Source organism: Eubalaena glacialis, chromosome 18, assembly GCF_028564815.1.
Source record: "Eubalaena glacialis isolate mEubGla1 chromosome 18, mEubGla1.1.hap2.+ XY, whole genome shotgun sequence".
NCBI lineage: Eukaryota > Metazoa > Chordata > Mammalia > Artiodactyla > Balaenidae > Eubalaena > Eubalaena glacialis.
Window position 1 is genome coordinate 24,442,633 of NC_083733.1, and position 22,614 is coordinate 24,465,246.

The following is a 22,614-nucleotide window of genomic DNA, read 5'->3' on the forward strand; positions in this document are numbered from 1 at the left end:
TGCTGATTCATGAATTAGAAGATAGATAATAGGTCACAGTGTCAGGAGCCAATAATTTTGCCCTCTGTCTTGATCAGCATTACAATGACATGACTCCAAGCTTACTATCTGACTCTCTCTGTCATGTTTCACAGGGATCTGCTTCCAATGGTCATGCTCTTAAAATTCCCTTTTGGGGAGGTATTGAAAGTGAGAACCTGGAATTTTCTGGATATAGTTTTATATACAAAATCAATTTTAAAAATCAACTTTGAAAAGAAAATGGCTGCATCTATTTTAACTCTGCTGAGTAACACTCACTTTAAACCTGGATGGAGCTCAGTATTAAGAGTTGCAAAGTATTTAAACACTCATGTGTGAAACAGAGTACAGTATAATTATACTTGAGTCAATTATTGACTAACCCAGAGACACATTTTCCTTGGCTAATGATTCCTAATGTCATTTTTGTTGTTATTATTAACTGCTATTCTTTGTTACCATAAGGTGCTTTTATAAACTGAAGCAATTAGCTGTTTGCTGTATTTTTATTCACCATTATTTATAAACTTGGAAGCATATACTACACATCTTGACACCAAAAAAACTATGTATTTTACTCTAGAGAACAATCTGTAGGGAGTCATTTTCCCACAATTCATGGGTCCTCTTTTTTGTCTGACAAAATCCCAAGGACACCAGGATGTGTTCGGGTAGATTGTCATTATGTTGGGCTAAGAATTAAGCAGAATATAATCTCTTATGTTTAACAGCGTTTGTAAAGAATTTGAGATTACAAAATTGTTACAGTAGGGGTGATTAGCAAATTGTGAAAATGTTGATGTTGAATTGCCTATTCATGTACACACGGGTACATGTGTTTAGTAATTTCAGAATAGACAGGGGATTGAGTATCTGCCTTGTTTATTAGAAAATATATCAAAAAAAATCTAAGTCCAATTAGAATGAAATTCAAATATAAGAATCAACATAAAATTTTGAAATAAGAATATATATTTAAGCTTGTATAGGAGTTCTGAAAGAGTTCACTAATGCCAGCTTGTGTTCCACCTTATTTTTTTTAAATTTGCACCACAGATGTAAAGTTCAATTTCTTATAAGAATTGCCATGCAAACCTAAATTGTCTCTTTGAACCTTGACAGAAATACATCCTTGACATCTTAAGTATTATGTGTTGCCGAGAGAATTGGACTGTGAGGGTTCTGATGCAGATGGCCTTCTGGTTGTTTAAAGGGACTGTGTTCTTTTACCTGCCTCTATTTACGTAGGTCATTAAGTTAAGTCTCTGAGGCTTTTAAGGAAAGAGGTATTAATAGATCAGAAATATTTTCAGTAATGGTGCAATGAGGTAATTTCAAATTGCTTTTAACTGGTTGGTAGAAGTCACCACCAGACCTAGTTACCTACCTGTCTGTCTATCTATCTATCTATCTACCCTAAATATAAACACCGGTAGATATGTGTCTGTATACATATTTCTTTATATGCCCACCTGCTTCACAGCACAGAACTCATATAATAGAGACCTTCTAAGAATGCCCTAAAAAATAATAAGCCTCATTTTAGCCACATGATCAGTAAAGCAGTGATGCTCTGGAAGTGAAATAAGAAAACACTCTTTGTTGGGATTAGTGCTAAATTGTGCTTTATAATGTCTCCATGGACTAAACAACGATTATTTCTAGTTCTTTACATTTCACACACTGTTGCAGAAATGATAAAATATTCTTCCCAGATAGAGATTATGTTCGATGCTGCCTTATCTCTGACCAGCAGAGGCCCGATTAACTGGCTGATTGGTATGCAGATCATGCCTTCACTAGTAAAATTTTATTATGACTCTGAAGTGAAATTTTGATGGCACAATTCATGACTGTGAATATTTTGTGAATTCCAAGTGAAATGAGCAAAACAAAACAAAACAGTAGGAGATTAGATTCACTGAGCTTGTATAATAAACAGATATCAATAAATGCCTGTAAAATTTACAGGTTGAATCTGGGGGAATGTAGAGTGATCCCATTAAGGCTCACAAATGGGCTTAAATGCACATAACGATCATCCATCAGCATTATACTCATTTGTTCTCGCTGCTGTGGTCATTAGTGAGAAACATTCATCTTTGTCATTTCTTAACAGCCTCTGGATTTTGAGACCAAAAAATCCTATACGCTGAAGGTAGAGGCAGCCAATGTCCACACTGACCCACGTTTCAGCAGCAGGGGGCCCTTTAAAGACACGGCGACAGTCAAAATTGTTGTCGAAGATGCAGATGAGCCTCCAGTCTTCTCTTCACCGACTTACCTCCTCGAAGTTCATGAAAATGCTGCTCTCAACTCCATGATTGGGCAAGTGACCGCTCGTGACCCCGACATCACGTCCAGTCCTATAAGGTATTTCTCTTTTGAAAGTAAAACTGGCTATAGTGCATGACAAGCAAATCAGTACAAAATGTAATTACGTATGCAGTCTGTGTGGCTGCCTTTGAGACTATGTTCACATGACCAAGGAATTTTGGTCAACATGTACTGCGCTTGTGTGTGTGTGTTGCACACACCTGCGAAGAGCTGCATACAATGCCCAGAGCCAGGAATATCAAGATGAAGAAAGCTATTAAGCTTTCAGAGAGCTCAATGAAAAAGCCAAATCAAATATATTTTGCAGTGCATTTGGGTGGATCTTTTATATGATATTGTTTTTGCTTGTTTGTGCTTTTTTTTTTCTAGCATTAGAAAAGTATTGCTGTTTTTTTTTTTTTTCTTTCTTTCTCCTTTGACAGAAAGAGAGTTACAGTGAATTATGTATAAGAATTTAGAGGCATGAGATCACTGTCTCAACACATTAAGAGGCCCCCTCTCTTATTTCTGTGTTCGGTGTTTGGCTTTGAAATTATCTTTTTATCACTTTATGGGCATTTCTGATAGGTCAGCATGTTTGGATCGGTGCCTTTTAGACAAAACCTTTCTCTGCCATTTCAAAAATATCTTTTGTTTATACTTTCCCTGCTCAACATTTTTTCCAGGATGAGAAATATAATCCTTTATTAAAGATTTTCTTCCTTTGTTTTAGAAATAAGGCTCAGTTCTGGGTTTTTCTTGTTGCTGAGCTGTGTACATCTTTTCTCTTTTGCCAGTCACCCGAATGACAGTAGATGCTCAAGGTAAATAGCTTTCTTCCGAAAGAACACTGAAAATCTATAACTTGTCCACTGGTCTCCAAGGGTGAAGTGTTAGTTAATGATGTGTTTGAGTGTGGATTTCAAATATTGCTTTAGAAACGTTTGTTGAAAAAGAGAGAGAAAACTAGACAGAAGAATACAGTTTTAAAGAATTGTCCAGTTAATTTATGAGTTAGATGTCAGCTTATATCCAAGTCATTCAATTTCTAAGTTACAGGGACCTACGGCAGATATCTTTCTAATTACTTTATTCAGGGAAACTCGAGACAAGTGAGCTTTCTGAAAGCTTTACTTATTCACTTCTTTTTTATGTATTAAACTTCCAATACTCCCAAGGGTGCTGAAACTATGAGGCTGGAGGTGAAACCCAGCAGAATAATCAGTGCCCCAAATAATTTGAGTTTGGGCAAAAAAAGAATTATTTTCAGGTCCGGAAAAGTTGTTTTTAACACAAGTCATTTCTAAATTCAGGATAATAGAGTGTATCTCATAAGGATATATAAAAAAAAAATCCTTTCTTCAAAAGAGCTCAACCTCTAAGAACGGGATTTGAGGAATGGTCAGTGGCCCATTCTCTGTTCTAAAGGAACTCAACAAGTTGTGGACACACAGAATGGCCTCTATTTGGCTAAGAAAATCATATCTATCAAAGGGACAAGTATTGAATACAAGGGCAGGAAGTATCCAGAAAAATAAATTTACATGGGCATCCATTTTTTGACTAAATAGTGAAGTTGTGAATTGGCTTTATACTGAAATTCTAATATAAATAGAGACAGTGGTACTTGTTGAATGAATGAATCTGCCCCGTTTTCCACTGTTACTCCAAAGAACACAGAACAGAGCAATTGCCACTTTCTTTACATCTTCAAGCATAAGAGAGAATATGAAGAAAGTAAACAAGATTGGTCTAACCGAGAGACCAGCCATGGGGTCAGTTTAGCATTTGACTTGTCAAGATTTCTACTCTTGTCAGCAAAGAACCCATAGGGGGCCAGGAGCATGCCAAGCTGAGGACCCTCAGGGCAAATAGGGGTTCAGATATCAGGGCAATCCCATGTACACCCCAAACATGGAATCTATAGTACCAGCAGGAACAGACTTCCTGTGCAGAAACATGTTCTTCGTCAGCTGGAGATGAAGTTTGAGTAACTTTTGATACCAAAGTGAAAGTGATACTAACCTCAAATTGGTTAGAAGTGGGTAAACATCCAGGTTCATAGCTCCCCACATGTTTTTGCCCATTTTATAATCTATCCATTGACTGATGTAAAAATGGAGATATGCTGATAATCATTCCAGCTCACAGGGAATCAAGTGATGATTATCATTGTAGTTGATTGTTATTGCTATTGTTATTTTTTATAATTGTCAGTGGCATAAAAGGCAGGTGAAGAAGAAGCTTAAGGCTGCTTAGCAACAACTGCCCAACCTGGAAGCATTTTGTTTCCAGGCAAACTAAAGGGGGTCTGGGGCTGTGTTACCAGGAAGAGATGGACAGATAAAGTACCATTTGATGACACAGCCATACTCTAGCTCTGATAGATGTCAGGCAAGTGCTAGTTCCTTGGCATATATGGTTTCACCCGAAGAAGGGGCGATTACTGTTTCAAATCATCTACAACAGGGTTTTGATGCATTATTCAGAAAGTGAGCCCCACACCGTTCTGACTGGAGGTGGACTGGCTCCATAGGAATGAATCTAGAATGTAAGAATCACCAACTGCATTTTTCAGTATCTGTTCTGCATTTTTGCAGTTGTCCCTCCCCTAACCCCTGTCCCCCAAACTGGGTTATGGAGAGCAGCTTTCCTCTGTCGATGCACAATTGGTTAATTTATGTAGAAAATTAAATTTCCTGACTAGCCAGAGCAGTGCATAGTTCCTTATAAGTCTAGCAGACAGATTTAGAGCCATTTAACCTTTTTAAACAGAACTAGAGGACACAGATATTCAGGGAATTATCAAGTAACAAATAACAAAGCATGATTTTCTCTTTAGGGCTGTTGTATTTTATATGCTAACAAGAATGTATGCATCTTTTAGGGGAATGTTTACTTTGCCATCCAGCAAGAAATAGGCATTTATTGTGGCATCTGCCATGTTAAAACATGCAGTCATTAATTGGTTGGTCAACTTCCTCTAAGACTCAGCTTCTTTTGAGAGCACATTGTCAAGCTGAAAATATCATGTATTTTAAAATTCTTATAACTAAACCTATTTCTATGTCTATAAACATATCTGTATCTATATCTATGTCTGTATAAGCCCATCAGGGCAAACAGACAGTGATACAGAGGCAAAATTCATGGTCTTACCGTCTCCCTTCCAGGAACATTAATTAAGCATGTGCTACTTTCTTCAATACCGTATGCTTCTCAGTAATACAGAATACGATTGTGTAAATTATTTAAAAGATGCCATATCTTGAAACTACAGCAGACTACATTTCAAATCCTGTCACTCCTACTTCCCAGTCAGACAGCTGGTCTCTTGGAATTCTCTGAGACTCAGCTTCCTTATCTGTATTTTGGGATAATATCATCTTTGGAGCTATTAACACTACCAACTAATAAAGCCACCATAAATTTCATATCTTAAATGCAAATTAAAAACCTAGTACTCATTTTACCTTGCAATAAACCTTTCTCTGCTCCAAATAAATAAATAAATATAAATAAATAATAAAATAAAGTAAAAATAAAATCCTAGTACTCATTTTAGCAGAGATTCTTCTACTCAAGGTTGCTGACTGTGCAGAATTACCTGTTATTTTTTATTTAACAGTTACATGCTAAATAGTCTAATTAACATCATTTAGTCTAATTTGCCCTTGCTACTGTGATGAATATTGTTACTAGTGAGTGCTTACTATGTGGCAGGGATGTGCTAAATGTATTCAGTTCATTTCCTAACACCTTTATGAGATAATATGTATACTCATTTAACAGATGAGGAAACCGAGGATGAAAAGACTAACTTGCCCATTGTCATACAAATAGTCGAGAATGGAACTGTGGTGCCTACATTTTTTTTTTTTTTCGGGCAGTGCAATGCCTGCTTTCTGTTCCTTTGTCACACTCCCTTTCTTTCCCTATGATCTCTGTGACTCAGACTGTGTCTCTACGTATTGTGATGGCTTAGCAGGACCAATTTTTTCCCTCAAAATCTTCTTTTATGTGTTTGTTTATTTTTAATTATATAATTTTCAGGTGTACAGCATTATAGTTCAACATCTGCGTACACTACAGAGAGAGCACCACCACGAGTCTAGTCACCGTCCATCACCATACAGCAGATCCCCTTCATCCATTTCACCACCTCAACCCTGTTCCCTTCTTGGTAGCTACTAATCTATTCTCTGTATTTATGAATTTGTTTTTATTTTATTTTGTTTGTTCATTAGTTTGTCTCAGATGACACATATGAGTAAAATCATACAGTATTTGTCTTTCTCTGTCTGACTTATTTCACTAAGCATAATACCTTCAAGGTCTATGTTTTCACAAATGGCAGGATTTCATTCTTTTTTATGACTGAGTAATATTCCGTTGTGTGCGTGTACACGTTTGTGTGACATCTTCTTTATCCATTCATCCATAGATGGACACTTAGGTTGTTTCCATATCTTGGCTATTATAAACAAGACTGCATTGAATTAGCAGGACCGATTTAATTGAAATAATAAACTATTCATTCTCTAAATGGTCTCATTCAGTCCAGGATGCATACCAGGAAAAAGGAGCATACATATATCAGGTCTGTGGAATTACCCAGAGTATGGGTGGAGTGTTCCTTTCTCATCAGTCTAGCCCCTTTGTATGGGTTTGTTACTATCGGTTGTGAACCAAATTGTGATTAGGAGGTAAAGGGAAAAACAACGTTATTGTTATTTGATGAATCAGACATTGTGCTAAGTTTCTATTATGTATCATTTCACTTAATTCTCACAAAAGACACCTATGAAGTAGTCAGTATGATTCCAGCATTATGGAGAAGGAGACTGAGGCTCTGAAAAGATGCTTCCTGTGCATGTTGACATAGCAGGGGGTGTGGGGCCAGGGTTTAAACCTGGGTTTCTTCTTACCGCTGACCACTATGTCTATGCATGCTTTGCTACGTTCTGGTATTTTGCATGAGGTGTAGGATGATGACAGCTAATGTTTACTGAGTCGGTACTTTGTGATAGACACTCTGAAATGGCATTTGAGGGAGCAAATTGTTTATCCTTAAGGTAAAAGTTCCTAGCACAGAGTAGGTGTTAAATACAGGTCAGTGCTTTCATGTAAACCTGCTACGGCTCATTTTTTTCCTCTCAATAAAGTCATGTCAAGTGTGTATTTGATTTCACCATGGCTTTGAGTGGCATGTGACTGTTTTTTTAGATAGTTGCTTCCTATTTATTTTTTTGCAAAGCATTCTCCGTGAGTAAGACTACATGAGCTGCTTAAATTAAAAGTGGGAATGATGGCCATTCAGCAGGCAAAGCAGGCTGACACATGACCATGGCGGCCACAGTGCTCTGTTGCCCTAATTCCTCTCTTGAATGTAAGTGCCCACTCAACACAAGACACTGCTTTTTTTTTTTTCCTACTTGTATTCTGGCATTTTTATAATTCACCTCAGTTACCAGGCTTGCTGTTAATGAGCTCTTTTCCTGAAAACACTTCTTATAGTCCTGATGTCCAATGATGCTACAGTGGAAATGTTTCATACTGTAGAAAAGCTGGCAATTGTTTGGTGAATAAACTGTGTATCGATTGACTCTCTCCTCAATCTTGCAATAACTCCCAAGAGACCTTGTCTTTTTGTTGTTGTTGTTTTTAATTGTGATAAGAACACTTTACATGAGATCTACCCTTTTAACAGATTTTTAAGTGTACAGCACAGTATTGTTAACTGCAAGCACAATGTTATACAGCACATCCCTAAAACTTATTTGTCTTGCGTAACTGAAACTTTATAGCCATTGATTAGCAACTTCTCATTCCTCCCTTCTCCCAGCCCCTGGCAACCACCATTCTATGCTTCCGTGGCTGACTATTTTAGATACCTCATATAAGTGGAATCATGCTATAATATCCTTCTGTGACTGGTTTCTTGTACTTAGCAAAACGTCCTCCAGGCTCATCGATGTTGCCGCACATTACAGAATTTTCTTCTTTTTAAGGCTGAATAATACTCCATTCTGTCTATACACCACATTTTCTTTATCCATTCATCTGTCGATGGACATTTAGGTTGTTTCCACATCTTGGCTATTGTGAATAATGCTGCAATGAACGTAGGAGTGCTAATATATTTCAGTTAGTTTGAATAAATGCCCTGAAGTGAGATTACTGAATTATATGGTAGTTCTATTTTAATTTTTTTTAGGAACTTTCATACTGTTTTCCATAGCTGCTGCACCACTTTGCATTCCTACCAACAGCGTACAAGGGTCTAGTACACGGACTAAGTCTTTTTAAAACAATTAAAACTTGGTCACTTAGTTCCTGCACACTCTTAGCCAGTTAAAATTTGATTGTCTCCCAATTCAACAGTACCAGCTTTTCCAAGTCATTTACCCAAAACACTCACTGTACTGCTAATTCAGCTAATAGTGATTAATATTAATTAAGTCATATATTCATTTAGTCACATGGCCATTCATTCACATTACTCTCTCTCTCTCTCTCTCTATATATATATATAAAACACATGTTATATATACTATATATTATATTCTATGGCACATATGACTTGTCTATATCCATATCTATATATTTATATCTATATCTATATCTATCTAATCTATGGTTTCCTAAGGAATTTCTATAAAGACAGATCCTCTGTCCTCATGGACCTTGTTCTATATTAAGGAGGCTGGTTAAATAGCCATGTTAAATTCAAGTCTTTCACATTTATCTAACTAACCTTTAAGGCTATCTGAAAATGATAAACAAAACTAGATTATGGAACTTTAGGGTCACATAGAGGAAGAGGTTTCCTAGTTGTCTAAGGAATTGCAATAGAAGCAACCACAGATATCCAGTGATGTTAAAGTGGAAATATCTCACACTCTAGAGAACCTAGTATTAATCTGGAGGGTGGACTGTATGTATATAATTTTCTCTCATTTTTTATTCCCTCCCTCCCTTCCTCCCTCCTCTTTCTCTCTCACAATAAAGAGAAGCTTTGGGTAGAAAAAAGACTCCTTTTTTCCCTTAAAGGAATAATAAATAATATGTGATGCAGGGACTAGAATTCTGGGACTAGCAGAACTCAGATAATATTATTTATTAAAGCAGTTAGAGCAACCAGTAGAGCAATTAGAGGCAAAAGTTGAAAACTTGTAGATGGAATTTTTGATACTCGAAGTGCATGGGAGAAAATGTTAAAATGGTTTCTTTAGGCATAATAACAAAAGCTAGAATGAAATTAAACAGTGAGAAAGAAACAGTTGGAGTTCAGTGAAATACATAACTGATTCATAACTAAGGGGTTTATTTCATTATTAGTGGCTCTAAACAGCATCTTTCCTTGCAGTTGGCTCAACATTGTATCTTCCTATAAATTTGCCACAGCAAAATAGTTTTTATAATATAAAAGTGCATTTATTCCTGTTAAATTTGGAAACTAGAATATACACTGCCCTTCTCCAAGAGCAGCATCTCCCTAGCTGTGCTCTAAGGAACATCACTGGGACAAAAGACAGGGCAGCCAGATCAATTTGAACTCGAGCTTCTTTGCACTAGGATTTCATAGATGAGTTACTTGGCTCAGGGGCTTTGCACTCTTTAAGAGGGAGAGATTTAGTCTTTGAACTTTCTGTAATTTTTCAGAGAATCTGAAACATTTGATGTAAAGGACATTCAGGCTTCTGTGCTGGTCTGTGCTCTAGATTCTAATGCATCAAGCATTTCAGAGCATTGCAAACATCATGACACTTATTCCTATTTGTGTAGTAGGATATACGTTGCCCCCTTTTCCTTTCCATAGAACCTACTTAAGGGAGGACCCATGACTAGTGAATACTTTAAGTCTATTGCATGAGGCCAGAAGTCAGCAAACTATAGCCTGTGTGCAGAATCTGGCCTCCCACATTTTTTAAAAATAAAGTTTTATTGGAACACAGCCACTCTGCAGTGGAATAGTTGTGACAGAGACAGTATGACTTGCAAAGCCTAAGATATTTACTTTACCAAAGAGTTTGTCATCTCCTACAATAGACTGGTAAGAGCTTGGATTTTCATCAGTAATTTGAATAGTTGGTTCTCACATAATTCCAGGATCTTATTCTGTTTAGGAAACTCCCTAAAGGTAAGATTTTAAAAATATTTTTTAAACTTGGAGTAGTCAAAGAAATTCTTTTATTAGACTCCAGCTGTATATGATGGGGTTGATGTCCCCCACGCTTGCCTTAGAACCCTTGGGACGTTAGTTCTCATGGGGCACCTGACAGTGTGCACTTACGTTGAGTCAGCCAGAAAAATCTGGCTTCATTTAGTGTAGCTTTAGGGAAAATCACCATAACTACCATACACACTGTGAAAGGACATCCTGAAAAAGACTGAGATGCTTACTCTCTTGGACTGGGGAATATATTTGTTTCTTGCATGAATTTCTCATAATACCCTATTTTTCTACCTGCCCCTTCTGTTCTCCAGGCCTCAGTGATGACTACGGTACAGGGTTTTTAGAACTGAGGCTGGTGATTGCCTTAGCCAGACTCTGGCCTCTGCACTTCAATGCCTTGGCAAAACCTCTGACTTGCACAGCAGCATTTCTCTCTCTGAAAGCATGAAGTGGCATGAAATAGAATTTCACTTGGAACAGACTTGCTGGAGTATGTTCAACAAACTCTAACATGCATTCTCCAATACAAGAGTAGATGTTTAATGAGTAATACTGGAAATTTTTTGTGGATCTTCAGTCATGCCTATTTAGTGTTTTAGCACAGTGCCCTTCACATATGTCTCATTTACACTGTATGACATGAACTCTATGAATTACCTGTATTCTTATCCCCATTAAACACGTCGGTTGCAGGTTGTTTTCCTGGGAAGTAGATGGAGTTTGAAGTGCAAGCTGTTTGTCAGAGAGCAGCACCTGTGACTGGAAGGGGACAGAAGCAGGCAGACTTGGGGAGCAGTAAAACTGCAGTGCGATCCCAGCAAAGCCTTGGCCCAACCCAGTGGGATGAGTATTGATCATCAGAGGAGTCCTGTGTCCTGCCGGAATGGTAGGGCCTTTATCCCTCTGCTGGCTTAATCTCCAGGTAACTCCTGGAGAGGACAATTTCTGCAAAAGAGGCAGATTCTAAGGACCTGCTATCTAGAGGGTCTCCCCTGACTGCTCATCCTACAGCTCTGGCATCCTTCCTTAAAGGGGCATCTGCCCCGAGTATGTCCATCATGGATAAGTGCACGGAACCTCTTTACTGGTGGAGTAATTTGCCCAACTTCACGCTGCTAGTCATCTAGCTCCAAACTCACATGTTACCTCCAAACTACAGTGTCTTCTCTTAGGCAAATATATATTTGTTCTACATTTTTAGATGCAAATGCTAAAGCGGCAAATTGATTTAGCTGAAATGTTACCAGTGTGGTATGGTAAACCTGACTAACAATAATCAAAAATTATCAAACTGATGAGAAACTCTGGTCTGAAGTGCAGGAGGAGAGGCCTCTGAATGCAGTCCCCCTATGAGCAAGTGGAACTAGACTGAGCACAGAGGAAAAGAAAAAAAGTTTGGAGAATCTTGAAGTTGTAAACCTGGGGCTCAGATATAAACCTGATGGAAGCCGTAACTTGGGTCTCAGACGCTGGCCGAATCCCCCAACGCTGCGCCCTGGAGCAGAGAAGCCTAGCGCCCAGCGCCCTGCATGACTCAGACCCAACGCCTGGCCCTCAGGTGACTGCACCTGACTGGGAAGCCCCTGACAGGAGGCCACCCCTCAGGCATCTCCGGGACCCAAGGAGAGGAGCCCCCGACAGGATGCCCGGCCCACAGGCAACTCCGTGACAGGATGGCTGCCTGAACTATGTGGCTGACAGGGTCTTCGTGCTCGGGCCTGGTGTCAGGCCTGAACCTCTGTGGTGGGAGAGCCAAGTTCAGGACACTGGACCACCAGAGACCACTGAGACCCACGTAATATCAATCGGCGAGAGCTCTCCCAGCGATCTCCATCTCAATGCTAAGACCCAGCTCCACCCAACAGCCACCAAGCTCCAGTGCTGGATGCCCCATGCCAAACAACTAGCAAGACAGGAACACAACCCCACACATCAACAGAGACGCAGCTTAAAATCATACTAAGTTCACAGACATCCCGAAACACAACACTGGACACAGCCCTGCCCACCAGAAAGACAAGATCCAGCCCCACCCACCAGAACACAGGCACCAGTGCCCTCCACCAGGAAACCTACACAAGCCACTGAACCAACCTTACCCACTGGGCGCAGACACCAAAAACAATGGGAACTATGAACCTGCAGCCTGAGAAAATGAGACCCCAAACACAGTAAGTTAAGCAAAATGGGAAGACAGAAAAATAAGCAACAAATGAAGGAGCAAGGTAAAAACCCACCAGACCAAACAAATGAAGAGGAAATAGGCAGTCTACCTGAAAAAGAATTCAGAGTAATGATAGTAACGATGATCCAAAATCTTGGAAATAGAATGGAGAAAATACAAGAAACATTTAACAAGGACCTAGAAGAACTAAAGAGCAAACAAACAAGGATGAACAACGCAATAACTGAAATGAAAAATTCTCTAGAAGGAATCAGTAGCAGAATAAATGAGGAAGGAGAATGGATAAGTGACCTGGAAGACAAAATAGTGGAAATAGCTACCACAGAGCAGAATAAAGAAAAAAGAATGAGAAGAATTGAGGACAGTCTCAGAGACCTCTGGGACAACATTAAATGCACCAACATTCAAATTATAGGGGTGTCAGGAGAAAAAGAAAGGGTCTGAGAAAACATTCGAAGAGATTATAGTTGAAAACTTCCCTAACATGGGAAAAGAAATAGTCAATCAAGTCCAGGAAGTGCAGAGAGTCCCATACAGGACAAATACGAGGAGGAACATGCCAAGGCACATATTAATCAAGATATCAAAAATTAAATAAAAAGAAAAAAATATTAAAAGCAGCAAGGGAAAAGCAACAAATGACATACAAGGGAACCCCCATAAGGTTAACAGCTGATCTTTCAGCAGAAACTCTGCAAGCCAGAAGGGAGTGGCAGGACATATTTAAGTGGTGAAAGGGAAAAACCTACAACCAAGATTACTCTACCCAGCAAGGATCTCATTCAGATTCTGTGGAGCAATTAAAACCTTTACAGACAAGCAAAAGCTAAGAGAATTCACCACAACCAAACCACCTTTACAACAAATGCTAAAGGAACATCTTTGGGCAGGAAACACAAGAGAAGGAAAAGACCTACAAAAACAAACCCAAAACAATTAAGAAAATGGTAATAGGAACATACATATCGATAATTACCTTAAATGTAAATGGATTAAATGCTCCAACCAAAAGACATAGACTGGCTGAATAGATACAAAAACAAGAGCATATATATGCTGTCTACAAGAGACCCATTTCAGACCTAGCGACACATAGAGACTGAAAGATGGAAAATGATATTCCATGCAAATGGAAATCAAAAGAAAGCTGGAGTAGCAATTCTCATATCAGACAAAATAGACTTTAAAATAAAGACTATTAAAAGAGACAAAGAAGGACACTACATAATGATCAAGGGATCAATCCAAGAAGAAGATATAACAATTGTAAATATTTTTGCATACAACATAGGAGAACCTCACTACATAAGGCAAATGCTAACAGCCATAAAAGGGGAAATCGACAGTAACACAAAAATAGTAGGGGACTTTAACACCCCACTTTCACCAATGGACAGATCATCCAAAATGAAAATAAATAAGGAAACACAAGCTTTAAATAACACATTAAACAAGATGGACTTAATTGATATTTATAGGACATTCCATCCAAAAACAACAGAATACACTTTCTTCTCAACTGCTTATGGAACATTCTCCAGGATCATATCTTGGTTCACAAATTAAGCCTTGGTACATTTAAGAAAACTGAAATTGTATCAAGTATCTTTTCTGACCACAACACTATGAGACTAGGTAGCAATTACAGGAAAAAAAACTTTAAAAAAATAAAAACAAATGGAGGCTAAACAATATGCTACTAAATAACCAAGAGATCACTGAAGAAATCAAACAGGAAATCAAAAAATACCTAGAAACAAATGACAATGAAAACACGACAACCCAAAACCTATGGGATGCAGCAAAAGCAGTTCTAAGAGGGAAGTTTATAGCAATACAATCCTACCTCAAGAAACAAGAAACATCTCAAATGAACAACCTAATCTTACACCTAAAACAATTAGAGAAAGAAGAACCAAAAAAAACCAAAGTTAGCAGAAGGAAAGAAATCATAAAGATCAGAGCAGAAATAAATGAAAAAGAAATGAAGGAAACAATAACAAAGATCGAGAAAACGAAAAGCTGGTTCTTTGAGACGGTAAACAAAATTGATAAACCATTAGCCATACTCATCAAGAAGAAAAAGGAGAAGACTCAAATCAGAAGAGTTAGAAATGAAAAAGGAGAGGTAACAACTCACCCTGCAGAAATACGAAGAATCATAAGGGCTTACTACAAGCAACTATATGCCAATAAAATGGACAACCTGGAAGAAATGGACAAATTGTTAGAAAAGCACAACCTGCCGAGACTGAACTAGGAAGAAACAGAAAATATAAACAGACCAATCACAAGCACTGAAATTGAAACAGTGATTAAAAATCTTCCAACAAACAAAAGCCCAGGACCAGATAGCTTCACAGGCAAATTCTATCAAACATTTAGAGAAGAGCTAACACCTATCCTTCTCAAACTCTTCCAAAATATAGCAGAGGAAGGAACAGTCCCAAACTCATTCTACGAGGCCACCATCACGTTGATACCAAAACCAGACAAAGATGTCAAAAAAAAGAAAACTACAGACCAATATCACTGATGAACATAGATGCAAAAATCCTCAACAAAATACTAGCAAACGGAATCCAGCAGCACATTAAAAGGATCATACACCATGATCAAGTGGGGTTTATCCCAGGAATGCAAGGATTCTTCAATATAGGCAAAACAATCAATGTGATACACCATATTAACAAATTGAAGGATAAAAACCATATGAAAATCTCAATAGATGCAGCAAAATCTTTTGGCAGAATTCAGCACCCATTTATGATAAAAACTCTCCAGAAAGTAGGCATAGAGGGAACTTACCTCAACATAATACAGGCCACATATGACAAACCCACAGCCAACATCATTCTCAATGGAGAAAAGCTGAAGCAGGATCAAGACAAGGATGACCACTGTTACCACTATTATTCAACATAGTTTTGGAAGTTTTAGCCACAGCAATCAGAGAAGGAAAAGAAATAAAAGGAATCCAAATTGGAAAAGAAGAATTAAAACTCTCCCTGTTTGCAGATGACATGATACTCTACATAGAGCATCCTAAAGATGCTACCAGCAAACTACTAGAGCTAATCAATGAATTTGGTAAAGTAGTAGGATACAAAATTAATGCACAGAAATCTGTTTCATTCCTATACACTAATGATGAAAAATCTGAAGGAGAAATTAAGGACACATTCCCATTTACCATTGCAACAAAGAATAAGATACCTAGGAATAAACCTACCTAAGGAGGGAAAAGACCTGTACTCAGAAAACTGTAAGCCACTGATGAAAGAAATTAAAGACAATACAAACAGATGGAGAGATATACCCTGTTCTTGGATTGGAAGAATCAACATTGTGAAAATTACTGTACTACCCAAAGCAATCTACAGATTCAATGCAATCCCTATCAAACTACCACTGGCATTTTTCACAGAGCTAGAACAAAAAATTTCACAATTTGTATGGAAACAGAAAAGACTCCGAATAGCCAAAGCAATGTTGAGAAAGAAAAATGGAGCTGGAGGAATCAGGCTCCCAGACTTCAGACTATACTACAAAGCTACAGTAATCAAGACAGTATCGTACTGGCACAAAAACGGAAATATAGATCAATGGAACAGGATAGAAAGCCCAGAGATAAACCCACACACATATGGTCACCTTATCTTTGATAAAGGAGGCAAGAATATACAATGGAGAAAAGAAAGCCTCTTCAATAAGTGGTGCTGGGAAAACTGGACAGCTACATGTAAAAGAATGAAATTAGAATACTCCCTAACACCATACACAAAAATAAACTCAAAATGGATTAAAGACCTAAATGGAAGGCCAGACACTATAAAACTCTTACAGGAAAACATAGGAAGAACACTCTTTGACATAAATCACAGCAAGATCCTTTTTGACCCACCTCCTAGAGTAATGGAAATAAAAACAAAAATAAACAAATGGAACCTAATGAAACTTCAAAGCTTTTGCACAGCAAAGGAAACCATAAACAAGATGAAAAGACAGCCCTCAGAATGGGAGAAAGTATTTGCAAATGAAGCAACTGACAAAGGATTAATCTCCAAAATATATAAGCAGCTCATGCAGCTCAATATCAAAAAAACAAACAACCCAATTCAAAAATGGGCAGAAGACCTAAATAGATATTTCTCCAAAGACGATAATACAGATTGCCAACAAACACATGAAAGGATACTCAACATCACTAATCATTAGAGAAGTGCAAGTCAAAACTACAATGAGGTATCATCTCACACTGGTCAGAATGGCCATCATCAAAAAATCTACAAACCATAGATGGTGGGGAGGGTGTGGAGTAAAGGGAATCCTCTTGCACTGTTGGTGGGAATTAAATTGATACAGCCACTATGGAGAACACTATGGAGGTTTCTTAAAAACTAATAATAGAACTACCGTATGACCCAGCAATCCCACTTCTGGGCATATACCCTGAGAAAACCATAATTCAAAAATAGTCATGTACCACAATGTTCATTGCAGCTCTATTTACAATACCAGGACATGGAAGCAACCTAGGTGTCCATCGACAGATGAATGGATAAAGAAGATGTGGCACATATATACAATGGAATATTACTCAGTCATAAAAAGAAATGAAATTGAGTTATTTGTAGTGAGGTGGATGGACCTAGAGTCTGTCATATAGTGTGGAGTATGTCAGAAAGAAAAAAAGAAATACCGTATGGTAACACATATATATGGAACCTAAAGAAAAAAAAAGGTTCTGATGAACCTAGGGGCAGGACAGGAATAAAGATGCTGTCGTAGAGAATGGACTTGAGGACACAGGGAGGGGGAAGGGTAAGCTGGGACAAAGTGAGAGAGTGGCATGGACATATATACACTACCAAATGTAAAATAGATAGCTAGTGGGAAGCAGCTAGGTAGCACAGGGAGATCAGCTCAGTGCTTTGCGACCACCTAGAGGGTGGGAGGGAGACACAAGAGGGAGGCGATATGGGGATATATGTATATGTATAACTGATTCACTTTGTTATAAAGCAGAAACTAACACAACATTGTAAAGCAATTATACTCCAATAAAGATGTTAAAAAAAATTATCAAACTGCATGTAGTGATAAACTATTTTAAAACAAGTGATCTAAGATGGAAAAATAGCATGAGAAGCTTGAAAGAGGAAGAAAATTAAAGGGCTGATCTGGGATTTTAAAAGTTTTTATTTATTTATTTATTTATTTCTGATTGAAGTCTCTGTTCCCTCTAGGGTACAAAACTTAATAATAATGTTTATATTCTGAGAGAAACAAAGCAGATTGTATAGGCTGAACAGTGTTATCTAACATTATTACACTCATAAGGCAAAATAAATCCCCTATTTTGCATCCCAACAAAGGGAGATTGATACTCTTGTCTGATGTTCAAATGTTTATGGGAGTCATTTCAACCAAACCTTTATTTTTCCTTATATTTCTACATTCCGATTTGACACAATATGTTATACAACCTTGCTTTTGATAAAGGACAATCAGATTTGACTTAATGTTGCAGAGGAAAACATAATATTGCATATTTAAGAAGAGAATGTGTTAAAAATGGAGAAATGCCATTTCCATCCATCTATCAAACGTTTATTAGCTCTCTCCTGCGTGTTTGAAGTCAGTTTGCTGGGGAATGGAATAGGCTTAGTTGAAGTGCCTACAAATGGGCCTCAGGATCCAAGCCAAGTTTGGGATGGTCAACTTAAATACTTTTGTCCCCCTAGAAAGATTACATCTGGTTGAATACTGAAATGGTGTGCTTGTGTTATTTCTGTTGTGATAGACAAGCAAAAAACTATTTCAATATAAATGCATTTCTAGTTCTTAAGAGTTAACAGGCCACATCTTGTTTACCTCTTAATTCCCAGCACTTACCATATGTCTTTTGCATTTACTGAGCCTGAATGTCCAATTAAAATTTCTAAGTGTATATAACTTTATGACATTTTCAAAAAACCTGCTTCAATATAGCTGTGCACTACTCTTTTATTATTTCTTCGTGTGCATGTTTTCCGTAAACACTTATTTTTCCATATAATAAATGGTTTTGACAAAAATGGGACAAACGTATAATCAAACACCACCTTTCTGATAGCTATTCAACACTGACTAAGAATTTATTAAGTGTCAGATACTGTGGTCAGGATATTATATTTATTATCTCACTAACTTCATGACTGGGGAAAAATGTATATTATCTTCATTTTACAACTACAAACACTGAGAGTCATGACATTTTAGGTGGGCTACACAAGTAATTTAAAGAGAGGATTAACTAAGAAATTAATATACAGGGCTTAGCAGAAAGGCTGAAAATCAGGCAGGCCACAATAAATACATTGAATATATTATTAAATCTTAATTCTGCATATGGTCCTACGGCCCATACTGCTACACAATGATGTGTTTTTCTGTCTCACACCATCTCTGTTTTATTGTCCATGTAGCATTCAACTTTGAATATCCTTTCTTATAGAGAAAAGTTATTATTGGCATGATTGACAGCCCCCAAAAGATAGCTAAGGCAGTTAAAGGATACTCTTCACTGCTAGATTTCTCCTGACATCTTTAAGTCACTGTGAGCCTACAGAGATTCATGGGAGTTGGTTGGGATTCCTGTCACTTGAGGGTGAACAGTGAGGGTCAAGGTCATCATGGGTGTAAAAGAGTTTATCCTCATAACTCCTAATCTCCCATCATAAAAAGCACACACCAGAGAGAAATATCACATAGCTCCTGTAAGTTCCAGATTGCATTTCTGGAAAGATTTAATTATAGTTTGCTAATCTTTATGTGAATTTTTTGACCAGTTTGGTGTATTTGGTGATTAACTAGATAAATATGGTTAAAAGAAGACAAAAGAGAATCGATGTCTAATTTGAAAGCAATGTAGATTAATAGAAGAGGTTATGAGCCTTCCATAAGGGTGTGTCCTCAAGATTCCTTACTGTCCTTTACTTCCCACATCCAAATAATCACCATGTCCTGTTTATTTCAGTTTCTAAGCTCGAACACCATCATCTCTCACATGAGCAGTTACAAAGAGCCCCATTTGCCCATCTCCGGCCATTTGATATCCACACAGGTGCCAAAGTGATCTCTAACTCAGTTTAGATCTCTGCTGATACAGTAGCCACTAGCCACATGTGGCTCTTTGAATGCAAATAAAATGAATTTAAATTAAATACAATAACAATTTCAGTCCCTCAATCACACTAGCTAGATTTCAAGGGCTAAATAGCCACGTAGAGCTAGTGGTTACCATCTTGGACAGCACAGAGCACATTTCTACATCACAGAAAGTTCTATGGAATCTGGCTGTGGTTTAGGTCATATCACTCTCCTGCTGTATTTTTTTCAAGTGGCTCCCCATCTCCTACAAGTGAAAAAATTAATTCCTCAGCACAGTTTCCAAGGTCCTTCCTGTTGTACTCCTTGATGCCCTCCTTCCACTGAATCTTGAACTTCAACAATACTATCCTTTGTTAAAGTCTTCAAACATACTGAATATCTTCCTAACTCAGACTTTTCATATTTGCTGTTTCTTTTGATAGGCATATTTTAATAGTATTCTATACATCTCATCCCTTTTCTTTTCTTCTTCATGAATACATCACCGTAAGCTTTAAAAAATCTTATTTCCTTTCATTGTCTTTCTCCAGATATAGACTCAGTTACATGAGAGCAAGCAAGGCCATGTCTGTCTTGGCAACTAACACAATGCCTTGTACATGAGAGATATTCAATAAAGAGTGAAGGAAAGAAGGATGGAAGAGACAAAATGAAAGAAAGGATGGGAAAGAAATGATAGGTTGCTCATCTGTCAGACCTTTGCTCTCACCACACCTAGTCTGGTCCTTTAATTGTCTAGTTTCCTAAACAAACCCAAACTCAAGATTTTCTCCATGCATTTCTTCCTGCTGAGGATGCTCTCCCTACATATTCTGCCTGGAAAAATGCTACTCATTTTTCCTGTCCCCAAACAGATGCTGCCTCCTCTTGGTGTCATCTCTGACCACACCTTTCCTTTCGCAGGCACATCTGGGGACCCTTACTCACTGCAATGTAAGCATTACTTCATTACAGAGCTTGCTACTTTTCATTGTAAATAATGAGAAAGTCATAGCCAGTGTGTCTGAGAGAGGAGGCTTTGTTCAAGCATTAAGCATCATACTTGACCAAAAGAAGCAGTCACTAAGCCTTTATTGAAATTAAATAAAAATTAAAATTTTACATTTAATCTCTTAAATTAAAACTGCATTCAATTTTTTCATATTTTTGCATCATATCATATTTTGAGTTCTCAATTATGAATGATTATTTTGATGACTCAGGGAGAAAATTAGAATTTCTCCAAAGATATTATGTAAATATTAAAGAATCATGAATCAAATTTTATCTGGGACTCACTGTAAAAAAAATCTATTTTTGGTTCTGTGGCTGCAGAAATTTACACATGAGATTCTTGCTTTATGATGCTATCTTTTCAAGGCATGAGTGGAAAAAACTATAAAACAAAACACATACTCAGAAAATGGGATGTTATTTGAACCAACAGATTTGGAATCTGAGATTTCTATATATGACCCTAAATAAATTAAAGTATCTGAGGATGACTGTGGTGGGTGAATCTGCTTCATCCTTTGGGTGAAAACAGCAGGTCATATTACAACATTACGTCTCTCCACATGGATACCAAATAGCAGAATCTTTCAAATATTTTGTTATAGTTGTTTAAAAATACCTAGATATTTGGCAGAGTATCTTCTACAAATAATGATAAATACTCCATGTAAAGCCACTTTTAAAAAGCAAAAGGAAATTTACAGTGCATTGCCTAATTTGAGATTTACCTTAAACTTTAAAAGAAGGCAGTCTTATTGTTCTCATTTTTCAGTTGAAGAAACTAAGGATGGATGTATAAATTGGCCTAGCAGAGAAGTTAGGAATAAAAGAGTCTTTCTCTTGAAAAATCATCAGGGGTTTCACAAATATTGTTAGAAATAATATAGTCCAGAATAACTTTTTTAAAAGAAACTTATTTATCTTTATCTGATTATTAAGATAATCAGTGTATCTTCTGTGTACACTCCAGACTTTAATCTGCACCCTTCCAATGTGGCACCGAAGTCATTGGGAGTGAAAAAGACTCCTTGATATTGGGAGCTTGGTTCTGAAAATCCTTAAAATATTCTTGATATTAGAACATCACAGTCTGATGTTCTTTATTGCAAACAAGAAACAAATTCAGCAGGGACAGAGGGTCTCTGTAGGTGCATAGTATGGGGGTTAGATTGGAAAGAGGGAGTAGGAGATGCCTTAAATGAATAAATGAATGAATGAATGTATAAGTACATATAATATTTGTATGCTGACAATAAAATCTGTCTTATGTACACACACATACACACAAGAGATGGGATTTTGTGCCAAATGTTGGTATGAAATGTAAATAGTTGGGCTGTGATAATTGAGTAAACATATGACTCAGGTAAAAGTTGTAATTTAATATAAACAGTAGTAGCAATACAGAAAGGGTGCTATTTTCCAACACAGTAATATCCAGTTGTCCACTCTGACCTATTCTCAACCACTGCACCAGTGACATCTTATGTTAACTTCTGACCTCTGCAAACTACTCTTGATTGAGTGAACTGGTGACAAAGTTGTGTTCATGGTCAGAGTGCAGTAGGTTAAATTAGATCTCCAAAGTGCTGAGCATCTAGGTAGGAATTTCCTTGCATCCATAGCCTTACCTCCACAAAGTAAAATGATGAAGTCTTTAGGATTTATTTCTAAGACATACTACCGTAGGTTAGAGGAACACTAGCATTGAAGAAAACCAGGATATTTGTTGGAATAAAATGGGAAAGTTTAAATAGGGCATCTG

At 37.4% G+C, this 22,614-nt stretch overlaps 1 protein-coding gene across 3 annotated transcripts in view; it reads left to right on the forward strand.

Moving 5' to 3' along the window:
* Window positions 1-22,614, forward strand: part of CDH8 (cadherin 8) — a 367,319-nt gene that overhangs the window by 218,048 nt on the left and 126,657 nt on the right. For all 3 annotated transcript variants that reach the window (XM_061173973.1, XM_061173974.1, XM_061173972.1), the window contains exon 6: window positions 2,141-2,394. In XM_061173973.1, the coding sequence (XP_061029956.1) occupies window positions 2,141-2,394 (254 nt within the window). The remainder of the gene's footprint in view (window positions 1-2,140; window positions 2,395-22,614) is intronic.